Here is a 23,057-nt window from a genome sequence, read left to right on the forward strand (position 1 = left end):
TAATAATTGAAGATTAAATAATGCTCTGAAAAGATTTAAAAGTGCTAATTGCTAAGGAATATTGATTCACCCCCCCCTCAATATTTCCAACAGTATATTAAAATCAAGTAGGAGAAGTAAATTCAGTTTTGCTGCAGTAGGGGTTCCTTGAGTGTAGGAATTTTCACAAAATGGGGGGTTAATCCTCAATCCTAATCCCATGGGATCTCCCCTATTGACCTATGGTTTTAGGAAGGGCACTACTTGGGAAACCCTGATTTTGATAGCATGGTCCCATTTTCCCGTTCCACACTTTCACTCCCCTTCACACATTACAATCCATATTTCACCATTTTCCTTCTCTAAGTCTACATGACTACTAGGTCCACAAGGCAATGGCACTCTCCATTCCCTTGTCCAGATATCTGGATCGGGCCTGAAAATGTTGCCCTAGATGTTGATGCAGCTAAAAGAAAATTAAAATCATATCATGGCCACAAGCAAAAAAACAAAAGAAAAAATATTATAAAATGCAAAAGATGGTCAGGACATTTAATATAGCACGTGGGCAAAAGCCAAACATTAGCTCTACCCCTTTATCATGGCCATCACCCTGGTTCGTAGGGGCCCATGAGTGCCTCCATATCATGAAGGAACCCATGCATGTCCCAACCCCTGGTGGGTGATGAACTGCCTCACCTTAAGGGGGTAATAATTGTGGAAATTCCCAGATCTAACAATCTCAGGAATCCTACTACAACCAGCTGGATCTACTTCACCTAGATTGTAAATTACATTACAAACTTATTTCAGATTTCTTCTAGAAATATTGAAGCAAATTATTGAAGCAGCCTACACCAAATTAAATATGATTCTGAAACATAGAAACTGAGCAAGGAAATACAAAGACGTAGGACACCATTATTTTTGGACAAATGTTCCCAGAAAACCCAATGCGGGAAAACCGGTGCAGCAATTCTGAGGGTTTATTATTATTAAGCAGTAGCAAATTCTGAATACATCTCTGAATACCTCTCGGGTTATTCAGTTACAGAGAGAGATACTGACAGAAAGAATTGTGAAGTTACTCACACTATCACTGGAAATCCTAGTTGATCTAGCCCCAAACTGAATGCCCCCTGGCTTTTCTGGCTGACTCTGTGCGGCCTTTGCGCAGTATCTGCGTCAGCCCAGCGTCAAGCTCTCTAGGGACTGTGTCAATCCTCTAATTGGTCGATTTTCTGCCCATGAGATTCGATTTCTGCCTCCCGTTCTTGCACCCCGGCTCCCAGCTTCTAAAACTCGAATTTCCTCTACACATTTCGTACTCCTCATTGGCTTATGCGCTGCCTCTACGTGGCTCTGCGTCAGCCCCTCTGGCTCAGCATTGCCACTACTGGATTACTCTCTGCCTCTCTCTGCTGATGATTCTCCGGCTGAGAAAGTCACTCTCTCTCCAGATGCTATCCTTGCCCCTCAACTGTAAGAAATCTCCTCAATCGAATTTTCCTCTTAAGAACTTATCACTTCAGAAAATCGATTTTTTGATCTCTCTTGGTGTGTTTTCCAAATGACCCTCAAGCCCCTTCTTATATATTTATGTTGGACAACCAACGACCTAGATTAACTCCTAATCAAAGGCTCAGATCGTTTTGGCTTGATCCTCGTCTTCTTCTAGAAGTTACACCCACAATTAGATTAATACTCATTAATATTTAAATTTTACTAAGTTTAGACTTAGGAACTCCATTAAAAAAATTAATTATTTTAATAAAATCGTCTCTGGGTGGAATTTCCCAAAACGGTTTCTAGATTCTTTGGAATACCTGTGCCCAAGCCTCCCTGCAAAATATGAGGCCTAGAGCACATCCAATGCTACCCCAAATCAACACTCCCTCTTAGCGAGGAATGTGCTCTAGTAATATACTGTTGCTGCATACTGCTTCGACTCTGAAGCATCGTTCTCTGCATTGTTGAAGTCTAACATGTTGTCCACCAACTACTACGTTGCTGCTATAACTGTACGGTTGCCTTTGACACTGCCACTGCCAATGCTACATCTGTACTACAACTCCCTCGCAAATGTTGCATCTTCTATGCTGCTAGCACTGCCACTGCTAATACTGCGTCTGTACTGCAACTCAGTTGCTGAGAGAAGCAACTGAAAAACATCCAAAATTACTGAACTAACTGTGTTCAATAACGTGAATGTTGAAGCCTTACTGCTGCTAGTTTCTACGCTGACCCTCTAAATCTATTGCGTTGTTGCTGACCTATGCTCTGTGCCATCTGCATTGTTGCCAACTCTGCTCTGTGTTGTTCAGTCTCTAGCGCTCCTAGCCACTGCAACTGTCTCCTCGACACTCCTCGGCACCATCCGACACTAGACCATCCTGCTACTGCACAACCAGGCTCCCATAGCAGGACTCCTCAAGGATCCTGCCCATATGTAGCTCTTTCGAACTATAGCTCCAAATCAGCCCACCTCCCTCCTGGAGGTATCTCAGCTGTCATGGCAAACTCCTCCTCTTCGATCTTTGCAGCTGCAACCTTAGGATCATGCTTCTCATCCTTGTCCTTTTTCTTCAAAGGACACTAGGATGCATAGTGGCCCCTCTCGCCACATCTGAAACACTTTACCTTGGAGAAACCCTTCTTTCGTCTTTGTTGCCCCAGCTGCAACCTTAGGATCATGCTTCTCATCCTTGTCCTTTTTCTTCAAAGGACACTAGGATGCATAGTGGCCCCTCTCGCCACATCTGAAACACTTTACCTTGGAGACACCCTTCTTTCGTCTTTATTGCCCCTGTTGTCCCTTCGAATGAAGGGTTGTATTGTCCTCCTCCTCCTTGGGCTTCGACCCATTGCTGCTGTTGTTTCCATTAAGTTTGACCTTGACCAGGTCTCTCCTCAACTCCTCTTGTTTTAGAGTTGCCTACATCTCATCACAATTAGGCAATGTTGCTCTGCCCAGGATACTCTGGACAAATACTTGCCACTCATCTGAGATAGAATTGAGGGCTAGTCTAACTAAATCTGAATCCTGAGGTGTATGCCCCGCAGCAAACAACTCATCACGGGTTTCCTTCAGCTTCGTGAGGAATGGATCCACACGCTCTCTTTCTGCATCTGAGCAGATCTCAACATTTGATATAAGTACATCTTCCGCTACTCGGAAGATCCCTGATATAACGTGGCCAAGGCATCCCACATCTCCTTAGCAATCGCTCTGCTAGCAATGTGGCACACCACGTGATCCTTGACTCCATCTAGGATCATCCTCTTGGCCTTTTCCATCTCAACCTTGTACTTTTTCAGTAGATCTACATCTGCAGGTTCAGCCACCACGTTGTCGACATACGTCTTGAGGGCATGCTCATCTAGAAGGAAAGACATTCTAGCCTTCTAGATGACATAATTGGATGCTCCATCCAACCTGTCCTGATCCCTCAAGCCACTGGTTGCCATCTCCTTCGAAAATTGTCGAACAACTCCCTCTTTCTCCCTACTGCGTAGCTTCTAGGCTGGATTACGTACTCCCTGATGGAGTTGGTAAGTCTGTTGCTCCTCTGCTGCCCAGCAAATGAGAAATACTGATTTCCTCGAAAAGAAACCACTAAGGAAGTATTCCCTCACTATGCGATCTGCTTCCTTCTTCCGCAGCTTTTCTGCATAGCACTCAGCTTGCAGAAAATTGTGTCCTCCTAGCTCCGCACTGAGGCTCTGTGTGGCTCCCTTTGCCTCTGGCAAATTCTCGATCCAGCAGTCTTACCTCTCTATCGACTCACTTAGAGAGAGACAACCTCGAAAATATAGCACTCCTGGCTAGAACTGCGCAATCCCTCACGGGATTCAAACAGTTGCTTGTTGCAGCAACTTGGCCTTTGCTTCAGTGCTAGATCTGCTCTTCCTGTTTCACATCAAATGCTTTGATACCATCTGAAATTCCTGGATCTAACAATCTCAAGAATCCTACTGCAACCAGCTAAATGTACTTCACCTAGATTGTAAATTACATTACAAACTTATTTCGGATTTCTTCTTGAAATATTGAAGCAAATTACTAAAGCAACCTACACCAAATTAAATATGATTCTGAAACATAGAATTTGAGCAAGGAAATACAAACACATTGGACACCGTTATTTTTGGACAAATGTCCCTGGAAAAACCCAATGCGGGAAAACTGGTGCAACAATTCTAAGGATTTATTATTATTAAGCAGTAGCAAATTCTGAATACATCTCTGAATACCTCTCAGGTTATTCGATTACAGAGAGAGAAATACTGACAAAAAGAATTGTGACGTTACCTCACACTATCACTGGAAATCCTAGTTGATCCAGCCCCAGATTGATTTCCCCCCAACTTTTTTGGTTGACTCTGCGCTGCCTCTACGTTAGCCCAACGTCAAGCTCTCTAGGGACTGCGTCAATCCTCTGACTGGTCGATTTGCTGCCCAGGAGATTCAATTTCTGCCTCCCAGTCTCACACCCCGGCTCTCGGCTTCTAAAACTCGAATTCCCTCTACAAATTTCGGACTCCTCATTGGCTTCTGCGCTGCCTCTGCATGGCTCTGCGTCAACCCCTCTAGCTTAGTGCTGCCACTGTTGGATTACTCTCTACCTCTCTTTGCTAATGAGTCTTCAGCTGAGAAAGTCACTCTCTCTCTGGATGCTATCCCTGCCACTCAACTGCAAGAAATCTCCTCAATCGAATTTTCCTCCTGAGAACTTCTCACTTCATAAAATCGATTTCTTGATCTCTCTTGGTGTGTTTTCTAAATGACCCTCAAGTCCCTTCTTATATCTTTCTGTTGAACAACCAACGGCTTAGATTAACTCCTAATCAAAGGCTCCTATCGTTTTGGCTTGATCTCTGTCTTCTTATAGAAGTTACACCCACAATTAGATTAATACTCATTAATATTTTAATTTTCCTAAGTTTAGACTTAGGAACTCCATTAAAAATATTAATTATTTTAATAAAATCGTCCCTAGGTGGAATTTCCCAAAACAGTTTCTGGGTTCTTTGGAATACATGTACCCAAGCCTCCTTGCAAAATTTGAGGCCTAGAGCACATCTGATGCTACCCCAAATCAACAATAATTTCTTTATATCATTCACGAATTTGTTTGATGTATGGAAGTTTTGCTTCTAGAATGTGCTAATTGTGTCCTAATTATTGAAAATTAACTTTGGAAGGCTTTCTAGTTGAGTATTGCATATGTCATTCAATGTATGGCATGTAATGAATGTTCCTAGTTGAGGAAATTCTTGAACTCTCCATGAAATTCCATATCTTTGAAGTGGGTAAATGTTTAAATGTGGTACGTAGGGCATCATTTTTAAGCCTCCTTAGAGACGATTTAGCTCATCTTGAACATCCCAAGACTCCATTTGCCCAAAGGACAAAGCACTAATCCAAGCCCTTGGTAGTTATCTCTACTTTTCATCCATAATTTTTCCTCTTAAAATTTGGTCCTTTAAGGCTAGGGCAAAAATCTAGGGCTTGTAGCGAAATTTTAGGGAGAAGACTTTTTGGGAATTCGAGAGCCTAAACATCAATCTTAGGGTCTAGGCTACCTATGTTCCAAGTTTGGTGGGAAACCACTCGAATCTCATCTATAAAATCTCTTGCCCTAAGTGTTGCTCTAAGAGGGAAACCCTTGTTTCTTCTCCCTCAACTTGGGGACTTCTTTGAAAGTTGTATGAGCTTAGTACTTGTTGAGTATATCTCAATAAGCCTTTTCTCTCGGGCCTTAACCTTGTGAATATTTATTACCATAAAAAAACCTCAAAACCCTAGGTCTTGTGCCTTCTTTTCTAGGGCTTTTCTTAGAGAGTGATTTGTTTCTTTGAAGCCTTATACCTTTATTGAGCCTCTCCTTCAAATGAGCTCTGGCTTGATCACTTCGTGCCTTATACCTAGAATATCAATTAAAGGTGATTATCATCTTATCAAGACTCCTCCCATCGGTGAAAGTCCGTAAAGAGCAAGGGACCTTGGTTGTGATAACAGTGGGCCATTGTCCATTGTTAGCACTTAGTCTAGCTTTTGTCCTATAGGCTTTCCCTCTCTAGGGCCTACTAAATTTTGTAGTAACAAGCCCTAAAGTGAAAACCCTTGGGTTTCTTGGTGTGTTGGACGAAACCCCAACTCAGTATTGTGGATATTTCATTCAAAAATATCATAGAACTTCATCAACATCAGTTGGCAAGCAAATTTGGCACAAATCTGTGGATTGGAGTGGGGATCACCCAGATCTCCGATTTGGGCGTCATTTCCAGTAATGTGATGGAGGATCAAGAGCTATTGTCAGCCATTTGTTGGAGTTTGTAACAGGTTCTCAAAACCCTATTAATATACAATGTTCCACCGAGTTTCCGGGACGGGGAAACGCGAGAGCGGGGATATGCACAAGGGGGACGTATATAAACAACCCCAAAATTTAGGGAAATTTCGGGGAAACGGAGGGACGTCGAAGTCATAAAAATTATTAAATTATAAAAAATATATATATATATAAATAAAAAATAAAATCCCAACAATATGTCAATAACTAAGTTAGTAAATAGTAATTCTTAATAATTATGAAATGTACATCTAAATATGATCATCATTTCGTATTAGACTATTATGAATCATAATTATCATTTGACATTTTTGCAATCATCAATGTAAAATTGTAAATCTAAAAGTAAATTACTTAATTGCATCCATCATTTGACATTATGCAATGTTCCATCTAAATTCATCATTTGGCAATGGGCATTAATATTATGCAAGGTACATCTAAATTAAATTAATCATTTGACAATTGAAATTACACAATGCACATCGAAAGTAAATTCATCATATGACAATGACATTATGTTGAAGTCTAAAATAGCCATAGAATACTAAACTAAAAGTAAACATAGAAAGCAGTGAAATACTAGTAAATTTCTCAAAAAGTACTAAATAATAAATCACAACTCCAAGTCACAAAATGAAAATCGCAACTCCAATCCGACAACTCCAAATGTCTTAGGCCCCCGGCTAATGGTAAATCTGAATCACAACAAATTGCAGATGGAAAATGTCGAGTAGTGGCAGTAGGAAAATCTCAGGCGGCAGGGTAAAATGTTGAGCAACAGTAGAAGGAAAATGTCGAGCGGCAAGGTAAAATTGTAGGGTTAATGAGAAATGTGAATGATTATGTTTTAAAGTTTTAATTTATCCTTTAGTTTTTATTTTCATTTTTTTAATTATATTAAAATTTATAATTTTTATGTTTTTAATTGTTATTAGCAAAAAAACATTGGGGGGAGCTCGGGGACGCTTTTCATCACCAGGAAAAAGTCCCCCGAGAGTTTCCCCGAGTTTCCCCAAAAAAGGGGATGTGGGGAAACGTTTCCCCAAGAGTTTCCCCATCCCAGGAGCGTGGGGGAGCGAGGAAGCATGTCCCCCACCCTGGGGGGCGTGTCCCTGTGGAACACTGTTAATATAATAAGGCTGAATTTTGCTGAGTTTTCTTGTGTTAATTTTGAGTTTGCAGCATTTCATTTCATTTCCATGTTCTATTGCAAATTTGATTAAATTGCTGGCAATATCTATCGTATAAAATTTTGTAAATTTTATGGTGTTTTTAATGAATTTGATGGAGTAATTTTGCCAAAGTTATTTTTAACGAAAATAATAAAATGGAAATATTACAATCTTCAATTGTGTAAAGTATCCTTCGAAAGGGCTATGTAGTCGGTCAATGTCACCAAAGACTTACATTTGGCCTCATCCACAAAGATTGCATTAGCATAGGGGGCCACTATTAGTAATTATTCTATATTCATACATGCCCAATATTGTTGCATTAACATAACCCACACCCTAGAAAGACTTGTTCACCTTCGTTAACCAGAAGAGCACATCCACTAGGTTTTAAACCTAGGTCACCAATGTGGCAATCCAACTTGTCACAAGGTCATACCCCAACAAACTTTAAATTGCTAGGATTTAAACAAGGAATGGAAGTAGGTTCATAAAATGACATAGACCCCACCACCCATCAATATGTATGGCTACTCCATCTTAACAGGGTATAACCATGCATTGCCATAGGTTCAACCCCTGCCCCAAGTATTCTAGTGGCTACTTTAAGACGCTGGATAATGCCCATGGAAATAGAACCTTGTTCTATGGTATGAAACTCCTAGCTCTCTCCACAACATTTCTTAAATATGGTATTAAAACTCAATTTCATTACCTCGTTTTCTTGGTTAATGATTTGTCATTTACTTTGAAAAAAGAAAAAGAAAAAAAAGCTATATATCATATTTATAATATTTTTTTATTTACATATAAAAAATGACTGTGGCAATATTTTATTTTTTTAGACAGGGAAATAAAATACAAGGTATAGGACTTGGATTCATTAAATCAACCTTTCAAATTTTTTCCTTTCATCGTTTGTATAAGCAATAAAAATGGAAGTTATTTTTTTCCTTTGATATTTACACTGCACAGGGAATCCGAAATTTTTTTATGTTAAGAAAGAAAGAAATAAATAAATAAACCACGAGGCTAAAGATAGCCTATGGGACAGATTGCTTCTTCATCTGCTTGATGTATTCGGCCCTTTTTCTGTGAAGCTTCAAAATAAATGCCCCCAGCTTCTCGACAAACCCCTCGCTAAATAGATTATCCCAAGAGCTAGTTGCCAGCTTATCTGCATAACTTTCCCTGTTGTCTTTGAAGGCCTCACATTCTAAAATGAAATGTTTTTCTGTTTCCACTTTTCCGGAAGAACCAAAAATGCATACTCTTTCCTCCCACACTTCCTTTGGCCTTTTCCAGCGCCCTGTTTCACAATGAAGTTGATGAGAATTATTCCTTAACTGAGCAATAAGAATTTTAGCTCTCCAAGAAATATTGGCCTCTATGTATGCTTTTGGTTGATGACTATGAGTGGAATTAAACACTTCAATATAGTATTTTTTCTTTCTTCCTAGCTCCTTATCCCAAGTACACTTGTGGAACTTTTCCATAACAAAAGTTTTTATCTCTTTGTTGTTTATGGGACATGCGTTCAAGCAAATACCCCATTTACTAAACCATTTGTTATTTTGTTGCATCCAAGTTTTTTTGCTCTTGCACAATCTATCATTAAAGACAACCTCGGGCCATCTACCCTCTTCCATTTGCTCAATTTTTTTTAAATACCTTATGACTCGCACCATAGCAATTGCTTCAATAGGAGCAGTCCCTATTTCACTTAACAAGATATCATAAGGAACTGCACTTTTAATCTTAAATTTGTTTGTAATCAAACGCTTCTGAATTTTCTCAATTTGTCTCCATTGCATGTCAGATGTACTACTAGCCCATAGTTTACAACTATAGAGAATCACCGGAATCACTAGAAGCCCAAAAAGAGTTTGAGTGGTTTTCTAGTCCCGTAACTCTGCCTCTCTACACCTATTTTGAAAAGCATAAAATGCTTTCCAACCCCCCAAAGTTTTTTTCTTTCTACAACCATTCCAGCTTAGATTTTTGTTGAAGTCAATTCCGAGGTATTTGTAATCCGCAACTTCTTCCAGAATGTTGCCTTCAAAGTAGAACTTATGCTGGTTATGTTTTCTTTTCTTTTCTTAGAGAAAACCACTACTTTTGTTTTGTTGATATTGACTTGCATCCCCACACTTCTACAAAAATGCTCAAGGGATAGTAAGTGCTCTTGCAAACCAAGAGCCGATTTAGCAATCAGAATAAGGTCATCTGCATACAAAAGAAGCCTTATAACAAACTTGCCCAAATAGATACCATCACCCCTTGCGAATTTAACCACTCCTCAAGCTTGTCGATATATAAACCAAAAAGGGTAGGAGACAGTGAGCGACCTTGCTTGACCCCGATATCATTTCTAAAACTTTCAAAAATGCCTGCTGAAGTTCTAATTTTGACTTTCACCTCTTCATATAGTCTATGCATAGCTACTCTCAAATGTTTAGGAACCCCAAGTTCCTCCATTCTGTGCCAAAGCTTATCCCTAGGAACCGAGTCAAACGCTTTTCTGAAATCAACAAAGAAACAAAAGGCTTCTTCCTTTTTCTCCCAAACTTTTTCAATGATGTGTCCTAAAGTTATACAATGATCAACTGTGGAATGCTTAGGTCTAAAACCTGCTTGCCCTTTAGCACGCTTATCTCTTTCTTCTGCCCACTTGCTAATTTTGTTTTCTAGCATGCTTCCAAATAGCTTTGCAAACAAGGGTTTATCATGGTGGTCCTATAATTGGAAGGATTATTGACGTCACCGCACTTGAAAAGAGGTATTGCCATACTAGTTGTCCAATCTGTGGGGAGCCCCTATTGTATGATGTTGTTGAAGATTATGTGAGGTGCAAGAATCTTTGAGCCCCACTGCAGATATTCTGCTTGGAGTTCAGCTAAGTCTTTTGCTTTTCCAACACCCAACTTCTTGATACCCATCTCTACCTCTTGTACCGTGAAGAGTTCAGTATCAGTGTTGACCAAGGGGGAAGGTCAACCTTGGGAACCTGCTCATAGAGTTGTCTTGCATTGTCAAACCATTTAGAAGCTGTAATATTATTTCCAATTTGTATCTTTTTCGGTTAGAGCTCCTTCCAAAATAATTTGGGATTATTTTTCCCAAGGAAGATTAGTTCTTCCCTCCTTGAAACCATGAAATCAACCTTTTTCTTGCTTAATAACTGCTTGTAAGCTTTGAGCTTTATGTTATCCTTGTTTGACTCTTTCCACATTCTCCTTGCCTTTTTGCATTCCTCGTCAAACCAAGCATTAACCGGAAAGCAATTTGTTTCAGACTTCTTAATTTTTTTTTTTGCAATTTCAAGTGCGCATTGAATTAAATGTGTTAATTCATGACTATGAAGGCTGTGAATTGTAATTTTCTCCTTCTCAAAGAGCCTCTCTAGCATCATTTTGAAGGTATTACAATTTTTTGGGGTCAAAATAATTCTGCCTTATGGGAGATTTTGTTGGACATGCTGATTTTTTACTCTAATTGTTTCTTTCCAATCCAAGAGAAACATAAATAAATTGGCTTGTGATCTGATTTTAAGTCCCACGGCTAATCTCCAATCAAAACTTCCTCCATTTTCTCACACAAGCCATGCGAGCAAATTACATAATCTACCACACTTGCTCCATTGTAAGTATTGCAAGTGAAATTACCGGACTTTGCCCATCTAGTCAAGCCATTACCAATAACTAAATCAAAAGCCCCACATAGAGTAAGCAATTGTTCACTAAAGAGATTACAGCCCTTGTTCTCCGAAATTCTTTCCCACTGATGATTACTTTCTTCTGTAAGCCAAATAGGGTCGCAATCATCTTTACAACAAAGAATGCTAGCTTGCTCACTTGCAATCCTAGCGTTGAAATCACCCACTATAAGGACTTCACCTAGGTGCGAATATGTTGCAATATCCATTTTTAAGGTTGCAAACGGATCTTTGTGGTCAAGCCCTCTACCTTTGTAGATTTTTTAAACTTGGGGCGCAAAATAGCATGCCGTCTTTCTGATGTGGTTTCCATTTTCTGATATTTTAAGCCAAATGAATTGCTTATTTGAGTCTTCTTTTTCTAACTGAATGAAATGAGCTCCTTTCTCCCTTACTAAAACCATGATACTCCGTGTCCTTTGCCATTCCGGGCTGCCTTGTTCCACACTGCCATCTTCCAGTATCCTTCAAACAGAGGTGTCTTGCACCCTTCAGGCTCTTGTGTTTCTATGAGACAAATTATGTCTCTATCTTCCGCAATAGGCCCTAACCTCGTCTCCATGGGTAACCTCTGTCAAAAATTGTTTACTATTTTACGTGTTTTCGGACCGTCAGCTATAAATTTATGTTAATTTACAGGTTTCCTTCAAAAAAATATGCCAAGAGGACACCTCGGTGCTTTCAATTCTCTGGCTCATATAAAATAGTTTTCTGGTCAAATATTAGTTTGGAGTTTTCTTTTATTCAGTATGTGCTGAGAGGAAAATAGGCTCTGTGCTTTTAAAACTGCTGCCAGGGATTAAACCGTAAATTGCTACTTGCCTAGGACTCAAAGCTAAAAACAGCAATGCCCACAGTTCGAGGAGCAAAAACCTGAGAGGGCGCATTGAGAAGGCGCCTTTGCAGATTGACGATGAACGGAGCAACAGTGGAGTCAGTCGAATTGAGCAGAAGAACCTCGTGAGCTGTAATTATGGCTTTAATGTGCTCCAAATTGATCACAATTGCTCTGTCTCGACCAAGAATGGTGCAGGGATAAGAGAGCAGAGGGTCCAGTACGCGGAGGTCTCGAGCTGGAAGGCCAGTGCGGCGCATGATGTCCTGTTTTCCTGCTTTAACCACTTGTGTTCCGCCATGGCCGTCTATCAGCAACCAAGCGCGAACGCCTATTCCTTTCTTGCTCACTACTGCTCTTCGAAATGATGGTGGCTGTCGCGCTGAACTGAAGGATGAATCCAATTCCGCCATCCCTTATCCTACTTGAATGTTATGCGAACAAGCTCCATCTCAAGTGTGTTTTATGGGAGATACCTATATGTGTGAGTCTTACTGTACGTAATTTCAATTCATTGACTGTCTGGTTGATCACCGATTCTATATGGTGCAGGTTCGATCTATGAATAATGCCCCTATTATACGCTGAAGGCAGAGGCAGAGTATATAGTATTGAGGTTCGGCGAAAATTACTGTGTTATTAGTTAATTTGTAAATTTTTATTAAAAGTTTTGGTAAAATTAAATATTAAATTTAAAATTATTGTGTTATTAGTTAATTTGTAAATTTTTATTAAAAGTTTTGGTAAAATTGAAATTTTTTATTTTTAAATTTAAATTTTTTTATTTTTATTTCTATTGAAGTATCACAAATTTTATATAATTTAAAATTAAATTTTTAAAATGAAAAATTATTTTTAAAAAATAAAAACTTATATCTTTGTTAATTAATTAACGAATGATTTTTTTTTAATTTATGGATTTTTTATATTTAATATTTGGTTAATTATTTTTTTTAATAAACTTTACGGATATATATATATGATGCAATATAAAAACTAAAATTTAAATCAACCCTAATAAATAAGATTTTTTTTTCTTTACAATTTTAATCATAACTTAAAAATAAAAAATAAAAAAGATAGGAATCTTTTGCATTAAGACTTAAGCCTTTGTGTAACTAAATTTTTTATTTTAATATACTAAACATTGTAATTTTTTTATATTAGATATTTTATTACATAAGAATTCTCTGTCATACTTAATACTATGACATAGATTTTATTTGCTAAGATGAGTATAAATTTAAAGTGAAATATATAGTTTATTTGCTAAGATGAGTATAAATTTAAAGTGAAATATATATTTTATTTGCTAAGATGAGTATAAATTTAAAGTGAAATATATAGTTTGTTACAATAATTAGCTTCAAATTTATTTATTTTATTTATATCATATATATTCATTATTTAATATAAAGATACTAGACATTGTAATTTATCCTCCTTATTTGTTTTCTTAAGTTAAAGATGGAATGAAATATGCACAAGCACATTTTAATAAACTCTTAACTTTTGTAACAAATGATGATGTTGGGGCTAATGTTTCATACAAAATTATCTATGCACTTATCTCTATTTTGCTACAAGGTTATCTAGCCCATTAATTACTTCAAATGTGTTTCATTATTAGATTTATGAATTTGTTTAAACATTCAATAATTCTTATTGATTACTTTTTGCATAAAAAACGGGTATTAAGTAGCTTGCTTCCTATTACACTTGTTTGTATTATTCTGACGTATACAATTTCCCTCCCCAAGTGAAGAAGGTGAATAACATTTGAATTTCAATAAAGTAGATAAGTCCACACTTGTTAGTTTTTCACAATAATGTCATGATAGGGAGTTATAAGTTCAATACTTAGCTTTTTTTACGTGGTTAGAGTGAAGTAGTTGTTTACTAATCTCTATTTGTATATTTAATTTTGTTTGTTTAATTTTGTTTGTTGTATAAGTTTATTTTTGGTTTTGGTTGTTGAAGTTATTATATATTATTCTGACGTATACAATTTCCCTCCCCAAGTGAAGAAGGTGAATAACATTTGAATTTCAATAAAGTAGATAAGTCCACACTTGTTAGTTTTTCACAATAATGTCATGATAGGGAGTTATAAGTTCAATACTTAGCTTTTTTTACGTGGTTAGAGTGAAGTAGTTGTTTACTAATCTCTATTTGTATATTTAATTTTGTTTGTTGTATAAGTTTATTTTTGGTTTTGGTTGTTGAAGTTATTATAGTTTAGCAATGTTTATGTGAGGATAATGGGATTAATAAAAGTTAAGTAATGTTATAAGTTTTATTAAATTTTATTTTTAAAAAAATGTCAATGTAAGGGGGTTTTATTATTAAAAATTATTATTGTTGTTAATTAAAGTAAGGTGGTACATTTGCTCGTGACGAACACAAAAACATTAATGTTTTAAAAGATAATGAATACCTAATAATTGGTCAAAATATTTTTTTACAAAATTCTCTAATACCTTGAAGAAAAAAATGAGTTTCAATTAATCAAGCGGAGTTTATGCGGCTTGGTTTTTTCTTTATCCAAAGGAATCAGTCGTTTATCTATTTTTGGAAATTCAAGTATTGTTATTCATCAAGTTTCAAAATGCAAAATCAAAATGCAAAGAGAATGAGGATAAATTTCATATTCCCATCCTTCATAGGATCAAGATGTTGGTTGATTCATTTGATTATATTTCTTTTTATCATATGAGAAGAAATCTTCATAGGATCAAGATGTTGGTTGATTCATTTAATCAAGATGTTGGTTGATTCATTTGATTATATTTCTTTTTATCATATGAGAAGAAATCTTCATAGGATCAAGATGTTGGTTGATTCATTTAATTATATTTCTTGGTTGATTCATTTGATTATATTTCTTTTTATCATATGAGAAGAAATCTTAATGAAGTTATTGACTCCCTCACCTACCAAGGAGGGGAACTAGCACAAGGAAAAGCTCAAATTTGGCCGGGATCACTATTTCTAAATATATTCCTGGACAATGACAAACAACACCATTCAATTTAATTATTTCGGACAAGTGAAATCAAGGATTTGGAGGCGGATCCTGATACTAAATGTGCAAAGGAAGGCATAGGATAGCAAACAAAAATATATTTAGAAATCGATTTGGCAAAAAATTGAGACTTACGTCACTATAGATAGTTGGAAGCACAAGGCCTCATAACGCAGAGCACATGACAAATTGAGCGTCACAGAGATGGAAGAGAGTATTGGAAACTTGTGCGAATTTCTAATTCGGCATATTATTAACTAGACTAAGGAATTCATCCTCATAAATATTTGGAGGTCCCTTTCTATTCGCATTATGATTATTGACAGAAGCGGCATATTATTAACTAGATTTGGGAATTCATCCTCGTAAATATTTGGAGGTCCCTTTCTATTTTCTATTCTCATTATGATTATTGAGAGAAGCTTGAAGGTGAGGTTCAATACAATTAATGTGGAACGAACGGGATTGAGCAACAGAAGGGAAAAATTAAGGTATTCACTGAAAGTTTGGGTGACTTCCTTCTCATTGTTAACAACATTCAGCTCTCCTCTCCTCAGGCTCACGCTTGATTCAGAAGTTGGCTCTATTCAATGGAGAATTTTTTGAGAGATAGAGAGGAGGCTTCTAGCCCTGGTTTCGCAAGAATGGAATAACTTCTTGAATTCATTATTTCTCTAATCTCTCGACATGCTGAAATTCTTACAATTGGAGCAAGGACCCAAAATAATGTATTGGCTAAGTGGTTGGATTTGATTGAATTTAAGCTTACCGGGCTGCAATTGGCTTTGGATATGATGGAGTCTCGTTTGGACAATGTGCAGAAGGCAATGGAGTTTGGTGCAAACAAGAAGTCGATGGGATTGTTACAGCAAGAGCAAATGAGGCCCATCAATCTAAGTCTGGAGCAGTTGATGAAGAAATGCAAGAGACCTAGGCATTGGGGATTATGTAATTTAATGTTTGTTTTACAATGCTTTGTCATTTTCAAGTTTTTGGAGGGATTATGCAAGTATTGTGAATTCTTTTACTTTTGAAACATTTAGCTTTCTTGTACTTGGAATATCTTTCATTGGTGCAACTCTATTTCAAAGTTATTTCATATATTTGTTGTTTGGATGATCATTTAAGCTCATGAGTAATTGATGTCACTATCTTGTCATTTGGGCATTTACTTTCAAGTAATATCTCCTTTATAGTTGAAATTTATGTTTATATGATTATCTTGGTCTAACATTTGATTTTGCAGGATTGTCTATCATTGTATCTTGATTTGATTTTTGAGCAAACTATTGTTATTTATTTGAAGGCACTGGTCTATACTTTGAACATATCATTGAAATTTGCTCATTTATTCATATGCTTTCTTGATTCTTGGAATTAAGTTATTTTTTTACAAGTAATCCAAATTAACCTTTGTCTTAAAGACTCATATCATATAACTTTTCATTAGGGACCACCCCACTTAGCTAACCTAGGAGATAAGTTAAACGTAGAGAGTTGGGAATAGGTGACAACCCCTTTTCTCAGTTCTTGCCACCAACCACACCTTGTGGGGTTAAGATATTTTCTCACTAACTTAGGTGTGTGTGTAAGGCGACAACAACAACACCCATCTCCAAGTGATCCCAAGGCAAGACGTCTTGATCCCTTTAAGCAAAGGGAAACCCTTCTAGATGCCCTACGCAGTCTCCAATGAGCTAGTTGTTTGCAACAAATTGTCCTTGGGTTGAGTGGTATGAGATCACTTTAGAAATGCTCTCTTAGTCAAATTAGATCAAGTCCCATTTAGATCCCATCATTTAATCTAGTGAAACCAAATAACTTGAACCGCCTCCTCAATAAGTGTGAATTTGCAGGGGATATCATGGTGGCTAGGGACACCAAATTTTTCTTGTGGTTAATTCCCTTGATTTATGGAATGAGTGGAGTTCACATCACTTTTTTAACTTGAATTTTAATGCTAGGGACACCAAATTTTTCTTGTGGTTAATTCCCTTGATTTATGGAATGAGTGGAGTTCACATCACTTTTTTAACTTGAATTTTAATTCTTGTCAATTTCCATCTCACTTCTGGGCACTTTGACTTGGAGAGAATTTTAATTTTCTCTCAATTATTAATTTTTGGCTAATTTATTTTCCATTTTTTTCTCAAAACTTAAAAAAGTGGGTTTTGAGGGGTAATCATTTTTTGACCTTCAAAGTGTGTCTTAATAGAAAGTTGAGTTGTAGACATCTAATTTTGAGTACTCATACCCCTTGCAACATCTCTAGACAACACTTATTACAACTTACATCAAAAATTTATTAAAAATCTCATCCTACGAGAAATTTTTAATAATTAAAAATGACACCTAGACTTAACCAAATTTTGTGAAACTTTAGAGATGATCTAATATGGTAATATACATTGAATCTAGACACTAGGACTCACCTAAGACTCTACCATCAATCCACACTCCAACTTTGGGGTATATCTGGGAAAAAAACCCAACTAATTATAAGTGTTAAAAACACGAATAATTAGCTAAGTGAAAAAAAATCCCTAGAGTGAACTCACTTGCTAGTAAAGTCCTAAGCTACCTAGGCCTATTACATGGATTTATTTCATCATACTAGCATCATTTTTACAATGTCTCCCCAGTGTTGTGGAATCTGAGAAACATAATGAAGAGAAGAAGAAGAAAGGGGCTTAAAAGCCCTGATGAAGTCTAGAACTCTAATTGATTTGATGGTGTTGGAATGCTCTAAATGTACTTTGATCATGGATTCTTTGACAAATCTTCAGATGTAACCCTAGTGGTCAACATGACCCAAGATAATTTGACCTCGTTATTTCCTTGACCAATACAACTTCAACATGATAGGTTAAACCACTTAAGCTATTATATATATATGTGTGTGTGTGTGTGTGCACCAAGGTAGCATTAAATGTTAGTGATGATGTTTTCTAGACATATACACATTAAGCGTCTATCTATTATCAAATATGACATCCATGTAATCTACTTGGGAGCATTATATTAACTCTCTTAACCTAGAGGAACTCTACTAGACTTCAACTCATCACCTCTCAACAATATTTGACTTGAAACTGGTTAGTTTACACTACTTGAGCTAATCCTTGGAACATCTGAATAGAAGGTGACTCAATTGCGAGTTAGAACAAAAAGCAACAACCCAAGGGGCTCAACCAAATATAAAATTGAACCTATTACCTCCTCATTGGAAAGATGCCTTGGCAATGGCTCAACTAATTAAGCTAATCCTTAGAGCTTTTATATTTGTATTTTTGCGTGTCTTATAAATTATGTGTATATTTCAACATACTTATACATATATCTTTTCCAAAAAAAATCTTAAAGAAAAACCTAGAAAATAGTTCCTTACATTTGTAAATAATATCCCTAATAAACATACCAATATAGTCCAATACACCTAACCTATAATGATTTACATAAAACTAACCAAACACTTAAAAAAAAAAACAAACATAGATATTTCATATACTTTTACACATAAATAGTAAGCTTGATTTATCTATGGAATTAGAAAAATAAATATATGATACACTAGGATACCCTTACATGTCATATTTTCAACACATTGACATGTGGTATCTATCCAAACATGTTGGTGATCAATAGGATAGAAAAATTCAAAAACCTTTCACAAAAATTTAAAAAGCATGTGCAATATGTCCCTACCTACCACTAAATGTGTCCCAATATGTGCTTGATGTAATTTGATTTTGCATATTTATTCATTTTATTTTTGTAATTGTTTGTGTGTCATATTCTCGAGAGTCAATATGTGTTATCTTAGACATTTGGATCCCCATAACCTAGTGACGTGACTTGGAAGTGGATGTAGTTTATAACAAAAAGGAATTGGCTATGCTTCAAATTTCCATTTCTTTAAATCTGTGTTTGTAGATTTTATTCAAATGAGTTTTTATTGATATTGTTTTTTTTATTAGATGATTTGAAAATGAATATTTTTAAAACAAAATTATTATTAACAAGGAGGGCTGCGGGGCAACAAGTCCCTGCCTTCTACCTTTAGAACTTGTTGTGGACGAATAGATATACGTCGCGAATAATATCAAGGTTGCAATTCATAGTATGTGAAAGCCAACCAAATCAGTGTTGTTGTAATTCACAATATGTGAAAGCCAACAAAATGAGTGTTGCATGAAAGATTGATACTTAATCCTTTTATTGTATTTTGAAATTATCGACTGATACTTAATCCTTTTATTGTATTTAGCAAGTATCATGCATCACTAACAAACTTGCACACCCAAACTCAATATAGATCACAGAAAACATGACAGAGGCAGAGACTAAAGCAGGCAGGAGCAATTGAACCAGCACCCGCTTATGGATCAATTCAAGAGCCAGTTGATCAAGTTGAAGCACTCGTTTCCTCGCAATGGTAGAGACATAAGCTGAAGCATAGAAGGCAACAAAGACAGAGTGAGAGGCAAAGGTCGCAGTTTCATCGGTTGGAGATCGAGCATAAGAGGCGAAGGCTTCTTCGGTAGCAAATCCAATTATAGAGTCCCCAGCAACAGGGCAACAGGGAAATAGGAGTGCTCAAGTTACAAAATTCCTTCCACTCAAGTCCTGGTCTCCAAAAATGGGTAGAATATATGGGTACTAAATAAAACAAATAAGAATTGAAATAACTAAAATAATAAAATATTTATGAATGGAGGAACAAGCCAGTGTTGGTAGCTTGATTGTCATAGGAAAAAAACAAGTCAAAATAACCAAATTAAAAACAGAACATAGGTACTCTTGTAATTGCTGAAATTAGGGAAGAAAATCAAAACAATATTCTAGGATGTGGTTGTTTCTTATGTTCTGGGAGCAACAAATCTTGAAAGATATGCTGAAATATAAAGTTTAGTATAAATCTAAGCACCTTTTTTCTTCTAGAAAAAAATTGTGATCAATATCCCTGACAAACCAATATGCATGGTAAAGAAGTCCCCTGCCTTGTTCTAATTTAACCTTTCTAATTTGTTATATTGGTTGCACTGTTATTAACAAACATAACAATGCCCTTGATGCTCTACAAAAGAACTTTCAAATGAGAAGCCTCCTATTGCATTTTTCTGTTTTTTCTATAAAGCCAACATATTCAAAATTTCTCACCCATTAATTATCACCTTCAAATCTATGTTGTCTATGCAGCTAAACAATATCAACCTTAAATTCACTTGTAATCATGCAATAACCATCATAACTAATTTTTCATCGGTGTTGGCATAAAGTATGTTAATTGTATGCTCTACCTTTCCAAATGTTTCAAAGATGCAAAACAGTAAATAAAGTATGATGAGGTTGTTGTTTTGTTTATGGAACCTGTTAGTGTGACACAAAATCCTATCACCAGTGATCAAATATACTTTTACCAAGTCTGTTAGGAGTCTCAAGGTCAAATTTTATCATGTCACTAGGTTTACAGAGTAAAATTTGGTCACTGGCTAGTTTGTTTAGGAATGTCTTCATTCCTTTGGAAAAATAACACATGTTGGTCGCCTACCTCATTCAGATGAAGAATCATAATAAAAAAGGATGTTTTCATTATATCAGTCATCATTATTACATTCCACTCAGTCTCATGTATTCATTAAGTCATTAGGGTTTCAAGGTCCATCATCATCATGTGTAAATCCAGCATTAAATGAGTCATGATAAGCAACTCTTTGGCATAATTTTGATGAATTTTCATAAGTTCTTCATGATTTCAATCTCAAAGGTTCCAGAAGAATAAGTCTCATTGTTCAAAAGGTAAAAAGCAACTCAGGTTTCAGCTCTCCAAAGTGGCTCAGTTTTAAAGGTGAAAAATCAGTTTTTGAAAAGGTATGTGGGGCCCATTTCTATTCAAAAGGGAATCATACTTGCCTATAAAACCCAAAAGGTCCCCAAATCATTTCATTTGCCTTCTATTTTCCTTTATTCATTGAGGGCTCCCCTCCATTAGCGGGAAAAAACATTGTTTCTAGGCAAAATTGGTAAAAAATTGCAGGCGTTGCGCTTCCAGAGACTGCGTTGTGCTTTTGAGGCCGACACTGCGCTTCCAGACACTACACTGCGCTTGTGCCAGAGCAACCCAAAACCTTCCAAAATTCACCCAAATTCAAATTTGAAGCTTGCAATCTAGTTTTTTTCTAATCTAAGCTTGTCTACAAGTAAGTACAACACTTTGCTTACCTTTTTCCTTTAGCAAAATGAATTCAAATGCAAGATCTCTTCATCTAGGGTTTTAGGTGAAATTTTCATGTTATAAGCTAGGGTAAATGATGGTTTGTCTAGTTTTGATATTCTAAACATGCAAATCTTCCAACTCACACCTCTGTACATGTTTAAAATACATTTTGACTCACTAAACAACCTATAAATCATCAAATTACCTCACCTATAACTAAACCCTAGCTCATACCTAGCAATTTGAGCAGTTTTCCTAGAAGCTCTATTTTTCATTTCTCATAAGAATTCCTTTCCCTCATTTCACCTCATTTAAGCTTCATGAGTTGCTTGCAGTCCCTATTCATCTCCTAGAAATTTCCCTACCATTATTTCCACTCCTCAAACCCCTCATTTCATCTTTTCACTCATTCCTCACTATTTTTTCCATTTTCCTGATTCTAGGGTTTCTACCATCATGGAGGGAGATTCTTCACCAGAGAGGAAAAAACACCATAAAGGAGGCAAAATCCTCAGATATGAGCCTACCAACTGCAATGAAATCAACACATCACCCTTCATCAAGCAGTGTTTTGAAGATGTAAATTGTCTAGAGTTTTGCAAAAGGGTATGTGAAGTAGGTTTTCATGAACAGTTGACAGATTGGATCGCCACTCATCTGAAAGGGGAAAGGGCTATCATAGCTGGGGTTGAGTTTACATTTTCAGTGGCTGCTATTTCACTTGCTACATGATACCTGATCATGGAGAATACTAGTTTAAGGGCATGAATTTGGATCTTGAACATTACAGGTCCTTCTTGAAAACACCCTACAGGGAGACCCATACACACATCATCCCATTTAGGTACCTATTGGAGAAGTATGCTCCATTAATGAAGGTTGTCATGAAATTTTTCACATGTGAGGGAAGGTTTTCTAGATTGTATGCCTATCACATCCGGCTTCTAATGCACTTCACAACTCAAAAACCTCTCAACATGTGCAATTATCTGTGTAGAAGCCTTGTCAAAATGTCCGAGAAGGTACAGGTGAAAAACAAAGAACACTATCCTAGTATTTTTCATCATAGCTTGATAAAGACTGTAGTTCTCCATCAGCTTGCAGAGAAAAACATGACATGGGATTCTTTCATGGAGACAGCTTTGAAATGGCATGAGACTAATGTTTCAGTTCAACATCCAAACATGCCAACACAACAGATGGAGGTAGGATCATCAAGCCAATCAGTGGAGGTTCCTAAAGCACCTAGACCTGAGGTGACTAGAATGTATCAAAGAGGAAAAAGGCTTGTGTTTACTTCTCATGTTGAGAAAGGGGCCAAGCCTTCTACATCGGCAAAACAGGGATCATAGGTATAGGATAAAGACTTGATTGAGCATGAATTTGAGTTGGTGGACTTGGAAACAGAAAATGAGCCTTCAAACATGAAACAGATCATCAGAGAAATATTCTCAGATCAGAGAAGTCATGGACAACGTGGCAAGGGTACAGTTTGTTATCTCATTCCTAGAACAAGAAAACAGTCAACGAAAAGCTAGACAACTCATCGTGGAGGAAGAGCAAGCTAATTTGTTATAGCAAGTAGGAAAAGGAAAAGCAGTATTGGAGCTTAGTGAACCTAAGGAAACTAAAAAAAAAGGCAAGAAAAAGAGGCCAAGGACCAAGGGACTCAGGAAAGCATTGAAAGAGGAGAAAAAACACATTTTGCTAGATGACATGGAGGACATAATTGCCCTAGAGATCAATGAGGACAGG

The 23,057-nt window shown here is 36.6% G+C and overlaps 1 protein-coding gene across 11 annotated transcripts in view; it reads right to left on the minus strand.

Annotated features, from left to right (window-relative positions):
• LOC149146556 (magnesium transporter MRS2-3-like) overlaps positions 1-12,656 on the minus strand; it is a 283,631-nt gene extending 270,975 nt beyond the window's left edge. For all 11 annotated transcript variants that reach the window (XR_016265195.1, XR_016265196.1, XM_089452972.1 and 8 more), the window contains exon 1: positions 12,099-12,656. Coding sequence is in view for 9 of the 11 variants with exons in the window: in XM_089452972.1 (XP_089309098.1) it covers positions 12,099-12,473 (375 nt within the window). In the remaining 2 variants the exon portion in view is untranslated. The remainder of the gene's footprint in view (positions 1-12,098) is intronic.
• Positions 12,657-23,057: the final 10,401 nt, after the last annotated feature.

This window comes from Pinus tabuliformis, chromosome X, assembly GCF_031772625.1.
Source record: "Pinus tabuliformis cultivar Carrire ecotype Pingquan chromosome X, CPIR1, whole genome shotgun sequence".
Classification (NCBI taxonomy): domain Eukaryota; kingdom Viridiplantae; phylum Streptophyta; class Pinopsida; order Pinales; family Pinaceae; genus Pinus; species Pinus tabuliformis.